The sequence below is a fragment of the Motacilla alba genome, chromosome 2 (genome assembly GCF_015832195.1).
Source record: "Motacilla alba alba isolate MOTALB_02 chromosome 2, Motacilla_alba_V1.0_pri, whole genome shotgun sequence".
NCBI classification, from domain to species: domain Eukaryota; kingdom Metazoa; phylum Chordata; class Aves; order Passeriformes; family Motacillidae; genus Motacilla; species Motacilla alba.
In genome coordinates, this window is record NC_052017.1 from 82,069,373 (window position 1) to 82,088,292 (window position 18,920).

Sequence of the window (18,920 nt, forward strand, 5' to 3'; positions counted from 1 at the left end):
TATTATAAGTATTTTTTTTTACTAGAAATAAAATATAACAACTATTTTATGACTTTATCAAGACATATGTAGACATGCGCATAACTTGGCGTAACAAATGGGCCAAATTCTTAGCAGATATTAATTGGCATGGTATCTTTCATTTCAGTGTGGTTTGTGTCAGTTCCGTCAATTTGAACTTCTATTCTAGGCTTTGGTAAATGGCAGCAGAAGTTAAGTAATTTTGTTATTCCTTTTATGCACAAACACACGTTTAGATTCAGCAACCTGCTCGTTCTGCTACTCTTCCCCACACAGACCCAGCAGCTCAAGGTTGGAAAGTCCCTTGCACTGAAGGAGCCAGCACCATTGGTGTTGTGCTGCTGTCCCTCACCAAAGAGCACGTAGATGGTCAGAAGGCCGCTGTTAAAGATCTCAACCTCACTTTCCATAAGGGCCAGATAACAGCACTTCTGGGACCTAATGGAGCTGGAAAGACAACAGTTATGTAAGCCTGACTTTTAATGTTATTACTGTCCCTTCTGATCTCTGCTATGCTTTTTCAGTTTCAAAATTTGTGAACTATTTGCTATGCTTTTTCTTCCCCCCCAAAAAAATATTTGATAAACTCCTCATAGCACATGGAAAGTGAAGGTTGTATATCTATGACGAAAGGAATGTAATGAGTAGACAACTGACTCCTCTGTACTATTAGAACCATGATGTGATATCCCAGGAACAGCTTAAGTAGGACTTGGGCATGTCTGGTTGGGGAGTTGAATACATCTTGAAGGAATGTTCTTTTTTGGCAACCTATATGTAGTCATCACATGGAAATAGTGGAATTTTATGATGTTTTTGTCCCTAGAAGTTGCAGGGGACTTCTTTCTTGGCAGCTGACCAAAAATGAAAGCAATAAAATGAAAAATGACCTTAAAAAATGTCTCAACTAAGAAGTCTATGTTTCTACCTTTCTGTTAGCTATAATCAGCTTTCATCAAGCCAGCGATGCAGGATGGGACCTAACTGAGAAATACTCCTAACAGAATACCCATGTGGAAAAGGAAACAACCGCTTGTTAGATTTGGTTGAGAAAAAAAAAAAAAAAAGATTTTGCCCTGAAAGAAGGGAAATTAAAAACTTTTGAGATCATGTTCAAAAAAACAAAACGAAAAACCCGCCAACAAACAAACCAACCAAAAAAGATCCCAAACTCAAAAAGCCACCAAAAGCAAAAAGTAGCGAAATCCAAACCCAAAACATCAGTGATGTCTCCATAACTATACTTGACTGAACTGGTGTTACTCTAAGGATGTTAAAACATGCCTCAGGATATCTAAGTGATGAGCTATTTGCTCATTATCTTGCTGAATTTTTTTCCTTTTCTTATATCAGATCCCTGTTGACTGGTCTTTATCCACCAAGCTCTGGTACCATTATTGTTGATGGGAAGGACATACGGACTGAGCTGGCTGCCATCAGGACAGAGCTGGGTGTTTGTCCCCAGTACGATGTCCTGTTCAATGCGCTGACGGTGCGAGAGCATCTCCTGCTTTACGGGTCAGTGAAGGCACCAGGGTGGACAAAAGAACAGTTGGATGAGCAAGTCAGTGGGTGAGTTTTCCTTCCTTTTCTTGAAATCTGTCAAGTAAATTGGTAATGACTGTTGCAAGCCACCCAAATAAGAAAGAGAAAATGCAAAACTTTCAAGAAAAATAACAATGGATCTGCAGGGTTTTGTAAGTTTTTGTCACATTTCATGTTCTGAAATCATGACTTGAAAATGAATTTCCTAGTGTTTATTACTCAAATATATTTGTAGAGGGAACTCTCAATGTTTAAAAACCTGGTATACAGAAGCATCAAATAATGATGTTTTCACTGGAGTGGAGGTGGTTAGCCTTGTAAAAGTTGCAGGGGTTCCACCTCATGCTGTCTTCCTTGCCTCTATCCTTGATGGAGAAGCAGAGAGAAAGAAAATTACTGTGCTTGCCCCGAGATTTTAAATAAATCAACAAAATGACTTTATATATTTATTATCCTGTATTCTTTTACCTGCAGCAGAAGGAAGGTTAGAAAACCAGAAAATCCAGGTAAAAGCAGTGATTACTACAATATTTTAAAATAAGCCACCTCATTTTCCTTTGCCAAATCCAGCCTTGAAATGTTTTTAATAAACGAGTGGTTTAAAAATGAAAAATGCAATAATTTGATGATTATTGAATAATGCAATAATAAGCAAAAATTAGTCAGAGCTCTGACATGAACTCAGAGGATTTGCCGCTTGTCAGGTGAAAGATATTTGCTACTGTTTTTGTGCTGATACTTCTTCAATATAGGACTAGATCTTAATTTTTCCTGGTGTATATTAAACTAACTAGCAAACTGTACAAGCTGAGATCTAGTTCATTAATAGCAAACTGCATTTATTCTACTTCAGAAATAAAAGGTATTCTTTTCAAAGAGTGGCAATGTAAATAGTTTGTGTATACCTTCTGATTCATGCTGGACTCTGTGAAGGGCTGAGCATTTCCATGCTTCAATGGAAACAAATGTCAGATTGATGGGACTCTACCTTAAGTGTGCAATCAGGCATATGCAGAGGCATTTGTGGCAAAGTGGCTTTCTTTTTTGGTAGCAATCATAAAAGCCTGTTACTTTTAAATTTGGATCTGAACAAACTCAGGTGTGGACACCCTGTTCTCTCCAGAAACAACAGAAGGAATTCTTTAGAACTACAGAGACAAAACAAACTTAGTAAATGGTTTAAAATTGATGCAAAATAATATTCTGTATCTTAATGTACTTAGACTGCTGAATTGTAATTCTGGCAGCAGTCTGTCGTATTAATGGCACATGAGAACACCCAGAACTCTGCGGGCCTTGCTACTAAGAAAAAATATTTTTAAAGGCAACAAATGCTTTAAAAGACTTCAGAGGAATTAGAAAAGCAATAAAACAATAAAGCAAAAGCTTTTTATTGACTAAAAAAGCAGACTTCTAAAGGGATAAGGAATAATTTTTCTCACTATATATCTATAGAACAGCTATTGAAATGTGTTTTCTTGAAAATGAGAAATTCTCTCAGGGTAAGTGGCATTGCTCACAGACTGCATATTCACTGAAATGATTCAGAAGTTTAGCTTAGCACTGTTGAGCCTTCTATGTTTTGCTTGCCAAGCTGATAGCAGCTGAAAGTTCTTAGGTCAATGACTGTATGCTCAGTGTGATGAGAAATAAGTTAAAGGTCTTAAAGTGTTGCCTTTATTAATCATGTTTCCATGCCATACTCAGATGCAAGACCAGCATCTTGCAAAGGAAAGGGCTGAATTGGAAGCATCTGTAAGATATCTCCCGGTCCTTAACATGGGAATTAGATTAAATTTGATTAAATAGTATTATTCTACCCAGGGATCTCTAATCAGTTTATTTCCCAAAACTAGCAGTCTTTATCATTATTTAAAGGGGCTATAATCTGTAGTTTGCTGAAGTTGCTGGATAAATTAGTATAAATTTTATTATCTTTAATTTATAATTTTCCATTACAATATTATTTAAAATCTTTACATCTGAGAATGACAAGCATTTATGCTTTGTAGGAAGAGATTTTTTTCCTGTTTGTTTTTGATACCATAGTATATAATCAGACAAAGATAGCTATTTTATCGCTTTTCATTTACAATGAATTTTCAGTACTTGTTCTCTGCGTGGATCGAATGTGACTACAAAAGCATTGTCAAAATTGGTCCTGTTTCTGGATTCCTATTTCAGAGCTCTGGAAGATGTGGATTTATTCCAACATCAGTACAAACCTGTTGGAGCTCTTTCTGGGGGAATGAAAAGGAGGTTGTCAATTGCCATCTCCTTTATTGGAAACTCAAAGACAGTTGTTCTGGACGAGCCCACCAGTGGAGTAGATCCATGTTCTCGCCGTAGTATCTGGGATGTTCTTCTGAAGTATAAAGCTGGTACAAAGATTATGCACATAATTTGCGTCTTATTTCCTTTTCTGGATTTTTTTTTCAATAAATTTAAACTGGATAGTCAAAGCATAGTAAAAATATTATTAGAAGCTAAATACATTAATTTCTGAGGAAACATTAAGTTGATCTTGGTAACTTTAAGGCAAGTCAAATGGTATTACAACAATTATCTGCTATTGCACAGAAAGATGCCCAATCTTAAAAAAGACCGAGCTTAGTCCTAGGTCCCGTACTGAAGTTTCTCCCCTTTCTTCAGCTTCTTAAAATTACTTTCTGGTTTCCGTTTCCTATTTTGTGTATGTAGATGCTTATATACTTCTAATTAAAATATGTTCATCAACCAGTCTGCTACACTAATTCTAAAATTCATTGTGGGAAGAAAACTCTTCAGCTAGAGGGCACTCAATTAGCTGTAATAACTCACATTGAGTGATCCATTGAAAGAGACACTGCTGTTATGTCATTTTAAGGAATTTCTTAAGCTTTTAAAACAGCTGGAGTTTCTGAAGCCTTAATGCTCTTTGCTATGTATAAAACAGGGCAAAGTAAGTTTCCAACTGAATCTAACTCAATTTCTAGTTCTGACAGCATATTTTGTTTGTGTCCTGTAGTTAAGATTTTGAAGAGTTCCAAAAATATGTTTCCCTAAGGCTAAAGGACCCCTGTGAGGGGTTTCTCTAGAAGCCAGGTTTTGTAGACATGTACCAATCCTTGTCGTGCAGGTTGCACTCTGATCTTTACCACCCACCATCTTGACGAGGCCGAGGTGCTCAGCGATCGCATTGCCATCCTGCAGCGGGGCCAGCTGAGGTGCTGTGGTTCTCCCTCTTATCTGAGGGAGACATATGGCCAGGGACACAGTCTGACACTCATAAAAAAGGTAAGTTAAAAATGTGCTGTACTGAACTGGTGAGTGCCTGCCAAGCACATTTTAAAGGAGATGTATGTCCCTGCCAGGCAGTAAAATGTTTAGTAAAATGATTATTAGAGAACCAGCAAAACATGTTTTTATTGGCTTCCTTGGTTGTTTTGAGTAGATGGTATTATTATTGCTATTTAGATGAACACAATGGCATCTTTGAAAATGGTATCAGTATTTAGCTGAAAATAGGTTTGTCTCCACTGTCCTTTATTCCTGGGAGGTAGTCTCTGTATCCCAGCTGTGATGCAGTTTCATCAGTGGAATTTTTCCTGCACGAATTCTAATATTAAAACCAATCCTCCTGGTAATATTTAATTTTTTCTGCATTATCTTTCTTTCTTCATAGCCCTCTGTGTTTGAAATCCAAGACCCTAAGCACATTGTTCAGGTCACTTCTCTGGTACAGACCCACGTTCCAGAAGCCTTCTTGAAAGATAACAGTGGAACTGAGCTGACCTATGTGATCCCAGAAAGGGCAGATAAGACCTCTTTTAAAGGTCTTTTCCAAGCTTTAGATCAAAGCCTTCAGCATCTACATGTGACTGGCTATGGCATTTCTGACACAACTTTGGAAGAGGTACTTGTATTTTTTCTGTGTAATGACATTTTCTTGGTTAGGGAATCTTGATTGTATCTTTTATATTGCACAATTTCTTGTGAGAAGCATGTTTTCAAAAAAAAAACCCCAACAAACCAAAAAACCAACAACAACAAAAAAAAAAAGCAAGCAAACAAACCAACAAAACCTCCCAAATCAGGTAAAATCTATACCGTATAGTTTTGTTTTGCTGTTAATTTCAGCATCCACTCTACTATGGCATATTTTTTTATTTTAAGAATCTAAGGTGAAGACTGATGAACTGTGTAACCCTGGTTTCTGCATTAACTTAAGGGAAAGTAATGTGTCATTAACTTTAGGAGAAGCAGTGATGTCCTAAGCCCATAGCATTGGAACAAGCTTTGGGCTTTCAAGTCTGGTGATTCAGCTCAGGTGGCTCTCTAGACTGAAAAAAAAATTGCTAAGAATGCATTTCAACTTACTAGTTCTGAAGCTTAGGACTTAGACCAACTGTGTGATGAAATACCCAAAGAATATTTTCTGTGTATACTGGGAGAGAAAGTCTTTGATATATGTATATATCAACTTATATACATGCATATATATACATGTGTGTGTGTGTGTATACTAAATGGACCAGAGGAAGAGAGTCTGTTATGCATCTTCATAATTCTGAATTTAGCTCTGTGTAAATAGCCATGTCAGCAAGATGTTATTTCCCTTGGACTCTTTTAACCCATCTATAATTTCTAAATAACAAGATTCCCTAAACCACTGCTATTCAAGTACTGCACTACAGATCCTTTAGAAATAATTGTTTTTTCACTTCAAGTTATGATAGGAGACTAATGTCTCCTATCATACAATTCTATGAGGCAAGTAAAAAAAAATTGAAAAGTTTTTACTTTCATATAGAAGCTGGATGATTAACATGGTATAAGGAATAATAATATTCACTGCCAAACATTATAGAATTGGAGGCAATGTATATATTAAGAATACTTTTGGGTTACATTCCCATGAGATAACACAGGGTTTTCCAGAACTGACATATATAAAGTAAACGTGAAGTTGTCATGGATATGAGGAAGTTTCCTCAGTGAGCTGAATCTGTGACTTAGTTGAGAGCTTGCTTTTAGCTGTTTTGTGAAGGAGAAATTTAAAACATCTTTAAATGTGATATTAGATATTAATGTATCATTCTTCAGCTTAAAGATTTAATGCATTAATTTGGGTTGATTTCTGTCATCTCTGCATCTCATCATTAGTTGTTTTTCAAACCTCAATTCTCTATTATCGTATCAAAAGCCCCTTTGCATTGGGAACTAAAAGGATAGCAGGAAATAGCACCATTTAATCTATTCAAGCATTTTAATCTGGAAACAAAGAACCCTGGCCTTGAAGGAAGAAATGTGTTATAATTTTTTATCCTTTCTTTTTCTTCTCTTATCCACTCACCATTATTCTTTTTCATTCTGAGGGACACTCACACTCTATAAAGATAGTATTCACTGAAGGAAAATGGACTTCCATTCATATTTCAAAGGAATCTTCATGTTCTAACAAATCAGTTTCTGACACCTTTAAATCTCACTGATACTATATTTGCTCAAATTTAGACTTTAGATATCTTTTCCAGCCATTTGTATTTGTGTATTATATAATACTTTGTGTATCTTATAATACTTATAATCCAAAGTGTTATAATCCAAAGTGGAACCAAAAGGAGAATAGAAGGGTAGTTAATTAAATTAAGCATATACTAAGAGCTTTCTGGAGGACGCTGTTTAACTTTCTGTCAGCTCTGGAGATTTCAAAGCTTATTGCTTTCTTGCTTTTCTTTGAGGGGAGAAGAAAACGATTGTAACATCTTTTCAAAATAAGATGTGTCAAAATTTGTTAATTGAGCTTTTAAATTATTTTCTTTGAAATTACCTGAGAGTTTGCATCAAAACTTTCCAGGGAAAGCCATATACCTCCTTCAAATGATGTGCACCTTCTAGTGAGTTGCAGGGTGCTCCAACACATTCTGGTGATGGCAAATCACATTAATTTATTTCACTGTAATATTGTCATTTGGCCAGACTTGTTTCCGCAAGAACAAAAAGCACTTTTTGTCCTTGAAAAGGCCATGTCCTTAGTCAGATATAGACTTGCTACTCAAAACAGAAATTAAACAGAATTTAAGAGAATTACTAAATTTCACAGAACATTCTGAGTTGGAAGGGACCCAAAAGGGTCATCAAGTCCAGGTCTTAAGTGAATGACCCACATGGAGATTGAACCCACAACCTTGCTGTCATTAACACCATGCTCTGACTAACTGAGCAAGCCGGAATTGCTAGGGCATGTGGGGAAAGGGTGCTCTGCTGAGGTCTAGAGTACACCTTCATTTAGATGTAGCAAGAACATACTGTCTCTGTCATGGTGCCTAATCCTGACTTTTCCATACCTGTGTGTTTCAGAGGGTACTCACTCTGTTAATAACATTGTTAGGCTAACACCACTTGTGTTCACAATATCTGGTACAACATCAGATAAATTATCCTATCTTCTGTACAATGTAGTCCCTAATGATTTCCATTCTTAAGAGGATGTGTGAAAACTGGATACCATGGGGAAGACTGGGCAATGCAGGTGGCCTTCTGCCCTTATAGCTGTATCAGAGTATGTGTCAGTGAAGCTACAACAGACATAGGATGTATTAGAAAAGCATTTGGTGGGTTTGTTTATCTTTTTAGCGTATAACTACATCCTCTCTGCAGTGACTTAATGAGATTAAATGAGAAAATATGTCTGCAGCTATTTTGGCACTGAAGTAAAAATATGCAGGCAATGTTTTGTAGTATAGGCGTTGTCCTAGCCACAGATGTGTAGTTACTTTGTGGTTTCACTAAGTGATTGACACACCTGAAGGACGGAGCTAGATGGGATCAAGAATTGGGCCTGTGGGAATCTCTAGAGGTTTAACAAGCCCAAGTGCTGGTGCTGCTCGTGGGTCGGGGCAACCCCCAGTACCAACACAGGCTGGGGATGGACAGATCAGAGCAGCCTTGCCCAGAAGGGCTTGGGGGTGCTGGTGGATGAGAGACTGGACATGACCCAGCCATGGACACTCACAGCCCAGAAAGCCAAATGTGTCCTGGGCTGCATTCAAAGCAGCATGGGCAGCAGGGCCAGGGAGGGGATTCTGCCCCTCTGCTCTGGGGAGCTTCATCCAGCTCTGGGGCCCGCAGTGCATGAGGGACAGGGACCTGTTGGAGAGAGTCCAGAGGAGGCCACCAAGGTGAATAGATGGATGGGGACCCTCTCCCATGAGGAAAGGCTGAGAGAGTTAGGATTGTTCAGCTGGAAGAGGAGAAGGTTTTGAGGTGACCTAATTGTGACCTTCTAGTACCTGAAGGGACCCTATGAGACAGAGAGGAACTTTTCACAAGAGCATGCAGTGACAGGACAAAGGGGAGTAGGTTTAAATTAGACATTAGGAAGAAATTATATTTTGTGAGGGTGGTGAGGCAGTGTATCAGGTTATCCAGAGAAGCTGTAGATGTCCCATCCTTGGAACTGTTCAAGACTGGGCTGCATAGAGTTCTGAGGAATCTGGTCCACTGGAATATGTTCTTGTCCATGGCAGAGGGGTTGAAACTAGATGATCTTAAAGGTCCCTTCAAACACAGGGCATTCAGTGATTCTATGATTCAGTTGTTGCAGTTTAGTTTGGTTTGCTTGACAGAATTGGTGTTCAGAGCCATCAGCAAGCAGGTCGAAGAAAACAAATTAGAATGTGGCTTTCGACTGTCAGGGTCTGCCTCCAGGGTCTAATACAGAAATATCAGGCCAGAAATTTCTGGTCTTGCAGTTGTTAATGGCCAAAGTTGTTCCCTGAAAGCTGGCAGGTGACAAATGCAATCAATAACCACTGTTAAATGGCAATTATATTGACTAAGCAAAATATGTTTTTTGTAACAGTTTGAACATAGAAAGTCAAGAAATATCTTTCAAGAGCTATAAAGTACTTCACATTGACTGGTTTTTATTGTCTATTGTATGAGCTCCTTGGAAACAAGGAATTTTTTGTTATAGCTGAGATCAGGTTCTTTTGTGGGAAGAAATAAATGGTTTCTTAATGATTTCTGAAAGTTGCACTGTGGGTATAATCTGTCTTGCAGCTCAACCCAAACAGAGAAAAAGAGCAAAAGAAAACTTTCATCAAGACAAAAGAAAAAATTTCGTTGTTCTTTTTCTGTTTAATTTGAGATGCTCATGGTACCTGTATTTCCTGTAAATTTTTCTTTTTTTTTTTTTATTTTTACTTAAGGTTCTTATGTCACTGTTTAAGTTGCAGTTCAGGTTAAGATAAGAAAATGTTAATTGTGTTTTTAGTCTGAGCTTACAAGAAGTGGGGAGTGTGTGAATAAGGCTCACTGTGAAAGCTTCTGCAAGGCTGAGGTATGGATAAATGAAATGCATGTCTATGAAATTCAAAGGTCTTTATGTGGACAGAACTCTGAAACAGGTTTAAGGAAGAAATAGTAGGTTGGACACATATCTGTTTGGCAAAGTGTATATACCATTTAAACAGATCTCATGATTATGAAGTTGGTGAATTCTGCTGGGTTTTTATAATTTTAACTATAACTCCCTTCTGACATTCATTCTCCTACTTTAGAAAAATAAATCCTTTCAATCTAGTGCATATTTTTAGATTGTTGCTTTTATAAAAAAGTAATTTCAGTTTTTCTCGTGGTGATTTTAGATAACAGGATCCTATCATCTCTACCCAATTTGGGGTATGCACACTAGTGTTTTGCTACGGAACACACATTGTTGCCCAGTCCCCTCTGCAGTGTTAGTTTTACAAGACTTTGTTCACCTTGGCTGTCACTGATGATTGCCTTGTCCTTTACACGTCTTTCAGTAACATTATTGTCCATGAGCTTGCATATATCTAGGAATGTTTCCTGAGTGTTCCTAGACACTGTGAATTCCCTGGAATCTGTAGGTTCTCAGCTCTGCAGGATTTCGTACATTAGATTTAGATGTTCTAGAACAACTAGAACTCTTCGGTAACAGTTCTAGTTGTGCCAATAGATTTCTAGGTGGAGCATCAGAAGAGAGTTAAGCTGTTTCCTTGGTAGAAACTGCAGTAACTGAGTTACAACACATACCAAGGCTTAGGAGTATAAAAAGGGGAAGAATGTATTGAAAAATCTTCACAGATGGTAGTGTTCATAGGTCAGCAATGTTTTGCATGGGTGTTTTTGCATCTATTAACATTTATTTCATTTCCTTTATCCCTAAGATTTTAACTGGAGAGCTTTACTAATTTTATAGTCATATTCCAGCAAGGTGTTTACAGCAGTCACTAGTAATTTTTGACAGTCTGGATGATTTAGGATGTATACGTATATATATAATAGTTTTAGAAAATTGATTCTAAATTACGTTTCTCTACTTTCATGTAAGGTTTTTCTGAAGCTGCTTCAGGAGTCAGAGAAGATGCCCTATGTTCCACAGGCAGCACACCTGGACCATACAAATGGTGCTGAATCAGTCTGTAAGTAAAAAATGATGTGCCTTCTGAAACAACTAGATTTATAAAGATCAAAAGCACAAATGTAAGCATGCATGAAATCCCCAAAGATGAGGAATGTGAAAGCAAACAGAGAATACTTCTTGCTACCATCTGGTCATTTGTTTTTTGTGCATCTGCCTTTGGGAAGTAGTTCTTATATGTCTGCTGTGATTTACCTCTATCCCTTCACAGTCATCTTCCTACCTTTCTGTGTACACATGCATTCTCTCACTGCAGCAACGTTGACTTACTGCTTTGTACCAGTCCCTGGAAACTAATTATCCTCTTTGTCTCGTACTGAAAATGGATAAATATTACAGACATACACCACAGATATTAAATCTCTACACTCTAAGAAAAGTACATTCATGTTCATCCACATACAATTCAAAGGATGAAAAAAAAAAAAAGCTGGTTCCCCATGTAGTATACCATTCGTCTTCTTAAGTGGCATGTTATTTTAGGTTCCTTTACATCTTTTTTTAAGGAAAAACCCTTCATACTTTATTTTTTTTGCTGTACAAGCCTGGGAGGAGATGCTTCCAAATGCTTCTGAAAACGCAGAAAGATTTTTCTCTTTTAAAAATTCTCTTCATAAGAAGAATCATTAATCATCACTAATGATCATAAGGTGATGCCACTACAAAATCCAAGACTCAAGTTCTCTAATGTCAGTGCCCATCAAGTTGATGAATGTTTTCACATTGGTTCTGGGATTTTCATGCTTCTGTACTTACTGTGTTTCTTTCTATTTGAAGATTGACATTTAGATTATAGTTTTCTTTGGTTAGATGTCAAGCACTTTGTTCTATGTGCAGTACTTTTAATTATGTTTTTATAAAGTACAGGCACAGGGAACTCCTGATCTGTGGACCTTTAATGTTACTGTAACAGAAATAACAATTTTCAGCCAAGCTTTCTATATTTTTTTAAGATAAATTCAATTGAATCTGCCAGTAATAAGTAATCATTGCCAATAATGGTGGTCTAAGGTGAGACCTTTGCTCACAAAGTGGAAGCTTGAATAGATGACTTTTTCCAGAGGGCCTGTTTGCTGGGCTATTCCATCTTGAATCAGTGAAGCTGTAAGTGTATAAAAGTTAACCTCACTAAGCAAATAAAATTGCCACTTTTGTCAATGGCGAGAATGAGACTTCTATTCATATATCCCTTGTTTTATAACAGTCAATTTATATGTTCAAGACTCAGCTAGGACATCTGAACTAGTTTCAAATCATAACAATCTGTTTTCTCCACATTGCATTTTCATTAAAGAGTAAGATTTACAGTTCCAAAAGTAATGAAGACAGTATATTCTACTGAGGAACTTGATATACTTTCCCATCTGCATCTCAAAATGTATAAAGTAGTATTTGTTTAAGTTATTACATTAATAAAGAATTGAGTAATCAGAGACTCTGTATTTTTTCACCCTGATAAATTATAGCAAGAATATGTGATGATAATGCCATTTCTTTGAGGATGAGAGTACTGGAAAATTGTCATTCATTGCAGATGACTGTCATTCATCATTAAGGACAGTTGTGAAGTGTGGGCATAAGGGAACTGGGAAATGGTCATGAAAGGTATCCATCATTGTCAAAGCTAACCAGAATACTCCATGGGCAATATCTTGACTTGTATAACTTTGTCTTTGAAAGCAGGTTCAAAGGCAGTCAAACTTTCTTTTCTCAAAGTAGTCAAATGAATTTTCAAAACCCCTCAGAGCAAGCAACTGGGATTATTGAGGAGATCACAGGATGCTGCTATTTGATTTGTAAAAGAATTTAGACTAGAGAGATGCTTTCACAAAGCACAGATCTGAGCTCAAGCAGGGGTGTTGGCTATCCTTTAATGCTGCTGAGCTCTTGAGGTGTCAGGATTGTGCAGAAATCAAATGTCTCCTGGACTAGGAGGTGTAGCAGAGAGGTGTGTGTGTCTCTTCTTAAATGAAACTGCAGAAAATCAGTATGCAATTTAGGCTGACCAAAAATGCCAAAAACACACGAGAGCCATTATTGCAGCAAAATATGACAGTATCTCACTGAAGTCAGAGCTGAGATAATTTCTAGTTATGTTTTTACAGTGTCTTCATGTACTGTGTCTGATTGGAATGGAGTTAAATTTCTTCATAGCAGCCTCTATGGTGCTGCATTTTGGATTTGTGACTGAAACAGTATTGATAGCATGCCAGTGTTTTGGCTATCGCTGAGTAGTATCAGTGGTGCCAAAGTGCTCTCTTTTCCCATGTCCCTGCTATGAGTAAGTTGAGGATGTGAAAGAGGGTGTGAGGGGATATGACCTGGACAGGTGAGCTGAATTCACCAGAGAGTTATTTAATGTCACAGAGTGCCATGCTTGGCAATAAAAGCTTTTTTGAGAAGGTAGTGGTTGCTCCCAGTGGCTGAACATGCCTACTTGCGGGACGTGGTGAGTGATTGCCTTTGCGTTATCTAGGTTGGAGTTTTTTGGTTTTTAGTTTGTTTCTTTGTTTTGGGTTTATTTTTCTTTCTTTTTCCTTTATTGCTGAAACTGTCTGTATCCTGACCCATAATTTTTCTCTTTCTCTTTTCCTATTCTCTTCCTCATCCTGCTGGAGGAGGGGGGAGTATGGGCAAGCAGCTGTTGGGTGTTTGGCTGCTGCTTAAGGTCAGCAAAGAAAATAATGTAAAATAAACTCAGAATTATTTGCACATTTCTTAATGCAAATAATATAGGTAAGCAGCAGTCCATTAATTGAATTAATTGTAACAGTTTTAATACTGGTCATTTTAAAGATGCAAAGCACACGGTAACATACAGTAGTTTGTTTCCATTGTGAATGGCTTTCTCAAAATTTTTAGTTTTATTCCAATGAAAAAACCTCGGACTAAAACACACCTTTTTGTGAAAACAGTAAACATTTTGTTTTTAAGTCAGGGATTACTGTGTGTGCAGACATAGTGCATGGATATATGATAATACAGTCATGCATTATTAATTTATACACAGTTGGAACATACAGTAGTTATTGTTTTTTAGATGTATACAGAGCATGCAGAAAAATGCTTAGACTGAGCTTGCAATGACTGTTTGACAAGACCATTGAAGCCAAATAGCCTAGAGAAAATGGAGAAACCAACTCTATGGAGGCAAATAAAATTATCATAATCCACAGCAGACAGCATATATACAGAAATAATCAGGAGAGCTGAGCAAGTCCAAAAGGTGAGTAGCCAACCACAGATAAATGACAAAATAATCTGAACATATGCAAAAGCAGGTAATAGGCTAGTGAGAGGTCTCATTGGCTCATTCAGGGACCAATATTGTTGAATTAAGATACTCAGATATTTTGCTGAATAGCCAAATTATTTAATTTTGTAGCATTTATTGTCTTAGAAATTTCTGGGAGACACCAACTTTGGATCTAGTCCCTTCTGGCAGTAAGCTACAGTTGGAACCCTTGAGGTAAAATGAAACTAAACTGTAGAAAATTCAAAATTGATTAATTATATTTTTGCACATAGTAATACATAACATTTGAATTTTCCTACCATATAATGTTACAGAGACTTAGAGCATTGCAATATGTTTTAAAAAGCCAAAGAGTGGTTATTAATGGCTGTATAATATGAGCAGCTATAGTAACAGTAGTGCTGTTAATGCTTATATGCTTCTGGACTTCTTGGATAAGTTAGTCTCTGAAAGTGTGGATGTGGAAGCAGGTTGATGCATAACTACTTTTTAACGTTGCTTAACCCTTTCCCTGAAGCAGCTGGTGTTAGCCATCTTGAACCATATTGGGCCAAATGTGACGTTGCTCCTGTTAGGATTGGTGAGATCAACATATGGTACTCATAAAGCTCAGCTAAAAGTTTATTTACTAAGAAATTGTAGCTGACACAAAGCAGTTGTTAATAGTGAAATCTCAAAATGAAGAGCTTTTGTGAATTTCATCTGGGTTTCAACTCTGCCTTTTAATTATCTTCATGACTGATGCTGAAGTAAACATAACCTTGCTGATGAAAAAGAAAGACAACTGCTAAGAGGTGATAAGTGAGACCAGTCCTAAGGACTGAGTTAGACCACTTGAAAAGCTGAGTCCATTTTAAATAAAGAGTATTTTAATTAAGCCAAATGCTAGGCATGTCTGTGTGATGGGGAATAATATCCTGGAAAACACTGACTCTGAGTTATCTGCTGATCCTGGTTGAGAAGCATTTTTAGACAGCTAAGGTGATTTATATTTGAGCTGAATGTAAAAAATGATGCGCAGAGGTCATTTTGACTATCCATTCAAAGTTGATGAGACTGATACTACAATACTAGTACAACCTTTTTGTCCACATTTTAAAGTTTGAATGACTTTAGGGAGAAATGGAGAATTCAGAAAGTGAGCAGAGAAGAATTAATATTTGGAGGTTGGCAGTGAAGTCCTTAGAAAGACACCATCAGGGCTCCTTTAATGTAGTTTATCAAAAATAAGATGAAGTGGTTTGCTTAAAGATCCTATATTTTTAATGCATGGAGAGTACATCCATTAAAGTTTAATCCTACCTTTTATTTAAGCAGAAGAGAGAAATTAAATAAAGGAAGCAAAAAGTAAGGAAATAGCTGTAATCTAAAGACAGGCAAGAGTAAATTAGCAATTGCAGTTATTTTACCCAGGGAAGTGTGTTGCTTCTCCTGGTGCATTTGGCACAAGACTTGGGTCTTTGCAGAAAATATACTATAGTAAAGGGTGTTACTGATTTCTGCGCATGAACAGCAGAATGGAATTTGATGTCTTTTGGTTAATGATCAAGTGGTTTCTTCTATTCTTAAACAGTATCTTTTAATCCACTATGACTAATTGAGTACACTGTAATTAAAAAAAAAGGCTTGATGGTGATTTTTACAATATCCTTGAAGTTAAATTTTAACATCCATTTTTAAATGGAGCTAAGTTCTTTCAATTCCCTGTAAAATTTGCATAAAAGGACCTAGGAATTACTTCAATACTCCATCTTGCAAAATGTTACTTGATTTATGAGACGAATATGGTAGACATGAAGCATCAGAGTCTCTGTTTAGAAGTAACTATTTCAGAGACATGAAGGAAGTTAACCCTACCTGCCTTCCTCACACCTCATATTCTACATAAACCATTATCTCTCTCCCTCATAAGTATGAGGCCTATGTGTTGGACAAAATTTTCACTTAAGATAATCAACACAAAGTCATATATATGGTGTCAGAAAGTATTTGTTGCTACTCTAGGTTTTATATAGCTAATAGCTAGTATTTATGTTTCACATGGAAAGTAAATTCTGATGGTTTCTTGCCTTGCTTGAGCTTACAAGTGGAGTGTATATTTTATAGATATTTTTGTGTTAATGTATTTATATTTTTACAGATGAAGAAAGTGTGTGTGTATGTACACATATGCCCACAAGTATTTGAAAACAATTTTCCTTTATTAATGCTGTTGCATTACCAACACAGGTATTTTAACTTCAGTTATATAAGTAATGTAAATGACCAATTTTTTAAAGAAATATATATCAAGAGTAAGATACTTACTTTTCATTCTGAAACAGAACACTTCTTAGGTAAGGGGCTTCATGAAATCTTCCTAACATCTTGCCTCATTTATTGAGTAAATACCCTAGGTATGTAGAAGGTGTGCTGCACATCTTAGTTGTGCTAGTAAGACTCTCTTTGAGGCTGATGTTTCTACATGAAACTAGATTTTCACCTGTCCAGTTCCTCCTCAAAAGTATCTCCTTTGGTGAAATTGTTGTCTCTGCTCTGTTGCTAAAACATTCCTTTTGTGCACCAGGAGCCCACAAAGTCTTTAGCAATATTCCCACTTTTTTTTTTTTCTCAATACTAGCAACATTCTGCAGTACTACATGGGTTTTGTTTGTTTGTTTGTTTGTTTGTTTTCTCAAAAAACAAAACCAAACTGGTTTAGGAGTTACAGGGACAACATATAAAGTAGCTTCAGTATGAAGGGCAGTATGTGGAGCACTTACAACTGCCCTTTTTTCCCCAACTTTTCATATGGTAAACTTGTTACAAGGTGATACAAGATGTTCATTACACTGTTGCTAACCAATTCCTCATTTGAAATATTAGTGGGGCTTCATTACAGTAGACCTGGTGTTGGACTTTGGTGTAGGTGGAAATTTTTCGTCATGTAATTTTTTTCTATCTGTCTCTAAATCTATTTTAGTTTATTTAGGTTACCATATTCATTGGAGACATTAGAAAAAATGAAGCTTTTGTTTTTGCTAATCCAGATCCTTGAAGTTGTTTAATACTACTATTTATGAGATACCTGAATGCCTGAGGAATGAGATTATTCATGAAACACATTTTTCAATTGTTTGCTATAACTTCAGGTCTGAATAAAACATGCCTCCTGCAGAACTTTCAGTTTTGAATTGTTTCCCTGCACAAACTTTGATATGATTTTTTTATTAATAGAATAACTCCAATAGCGATATGGTCTAAAAATATTCCTGATTATGGGAGCTGCAGTATTTTAGACCAACTACTTTGTTTGTATTAAGATAATACTTGCAAAAATTCTGAAAGTTAAAGTGAGTTAGAATGTCCTTGTCTATCATGGTGAAACCTGGGCCCTGCTGAAGTTGTTTCCTCTGTTTAATTTTCTCTGAGCAGTTCCAAGAGGCTTCTTCCAGAGTGCTGTACGCAGTGTTTTTAAAGGCCACTCATGGCAAACTGAGCAGCTGCATGACAGAAGTCATCTGCAGTAAAACAATGGATAGTTGTTATTTAAAAGTTCTCTTTCTGGGAGTAACCAGTGGGAAGTGTTTGAGAACACCTGGCTTGAATATATAGTTCTTTCTTCTGTTGCTCTATTTAATCTGTCTAGTTGGAATTGCTAAGATACTTGGCATTAAGTCTCACACATAATGTTATGGGAAGTGGTAGAGCAAAGTTCAGATTTTGTTGCTGTCCTGCCCTTTCACCAGTTTTTCACCAAACACAGCAAAAATACTGCGGGTTGTAGCCCTATTGTCTGCATCAGAGTCAATATTGAAATGTTGTAACTTGGGTCTATAGGTTGAGTTCTGTGGGTTAAATTCTAACAACTTTCTGAGTATTGATTTACAATTCTAGAAAGGAGAGGAACCAACCTCAGTAATTGTCATAAGAGGGTGTATTCTAGCGTACAAGATGCATCCGATGGTTGTTTGCCTGTGCATGCACAAATGTATTCTTTCTCTTGGCCAAGTCTGACATAGATATGATACATATTAAATGAATTGGGATATTTTTTGCAATTCTAACAGTCTGTGCTTCTCTTCTACTGTTGTACCTTCAAAGAGTACAAACAGAAGGTGAAACTGGGCTTCCATTTTGTAGCCAGTCTGTGCTTGTTTTTCAGCTCCTCCTTTACTTGTCTCCTCCTCCACGTGGCAATTCATTGCAGCTGCATCACTGCAGGGGAGATAGTACTGCAATAAAAGGGTATCTATTTGCAAAATTATCTCCTGGAAATTGAAATTAGCATAGTTGTTAATGTTGCAAGTTAACCATGCAGAAACTCAAAATCAGAGACTTATGGGTTTCAAATCTGTAGTAATTTTCTTTTCCAAGACATGATAGCCTGTCTACCTGACTGAATATTTGGGTTTTTTGTTTTGTGTTTTTATTCTTGTTTTGGTTTGGTTTGGGGGTTTTTTTGGCTTTTTTTTTTTGCGGGTTTTTTGGGGGGTTTTTTTGGGTTTTTTTGTTGTTTTGATTTTTTTTTTTTGTTGGTTTTTTTCTTTTGTTTGTTTTGGTTTTTTCAGTTTTTTTTTTTTTTTGTTTTATTTCCAAAGAATATTCCCATCTCATAATGATGAAGTTGCCCTGGCCATAGTAGAGTTCACCACACAAGTCTAATAAAAGTACTTGGTGTTTAAT

At 36.7% G+C, this 18,920-nt stretch overlaps 1 protein-coding gene across 4 annotated transcripts in view; it reads left to right on the plus strand.

Moving 5' to 3' along the window:
- The window catches only part of ABCA13 (ATP binding cassette subfamily A member 13), a 170,598-nt gene that overhangs the window by 71,146 nt on the left and 80,532 nt on the right, over window positions 1-18,920 (plus strand). For all 4 annotated transcript variants that reach the window (XM_038128757.1, XM_038128758.1, XM_038128761.1 and 1 more), the window contains 6 exons: window positions 298-487; window positions 1,375-1,593; window positions 3,751-3,947; window positions 4,685-4,842; window positions 5,231-5,461; window positions 10,910-11,000. In XM_038128757.1, coding sequence (XP_037984685.1) covers window positions 298-487; window positions 1,375-1,593; window positions 3,751-3,947; window positions 4,685-4,842; window positions 5,231-5,461; window positions 10,910-11,000 — 1,086 coding nt within the window. The remainder of the gene's footprint in view (window positions 1-297; window positions 488-1,374; window positions 1,594-3,750; window positions 3,948-4,684; window positions 4,843-5,230; window positions 5,462-10,909; window positions 11,001-18,920) is intronic.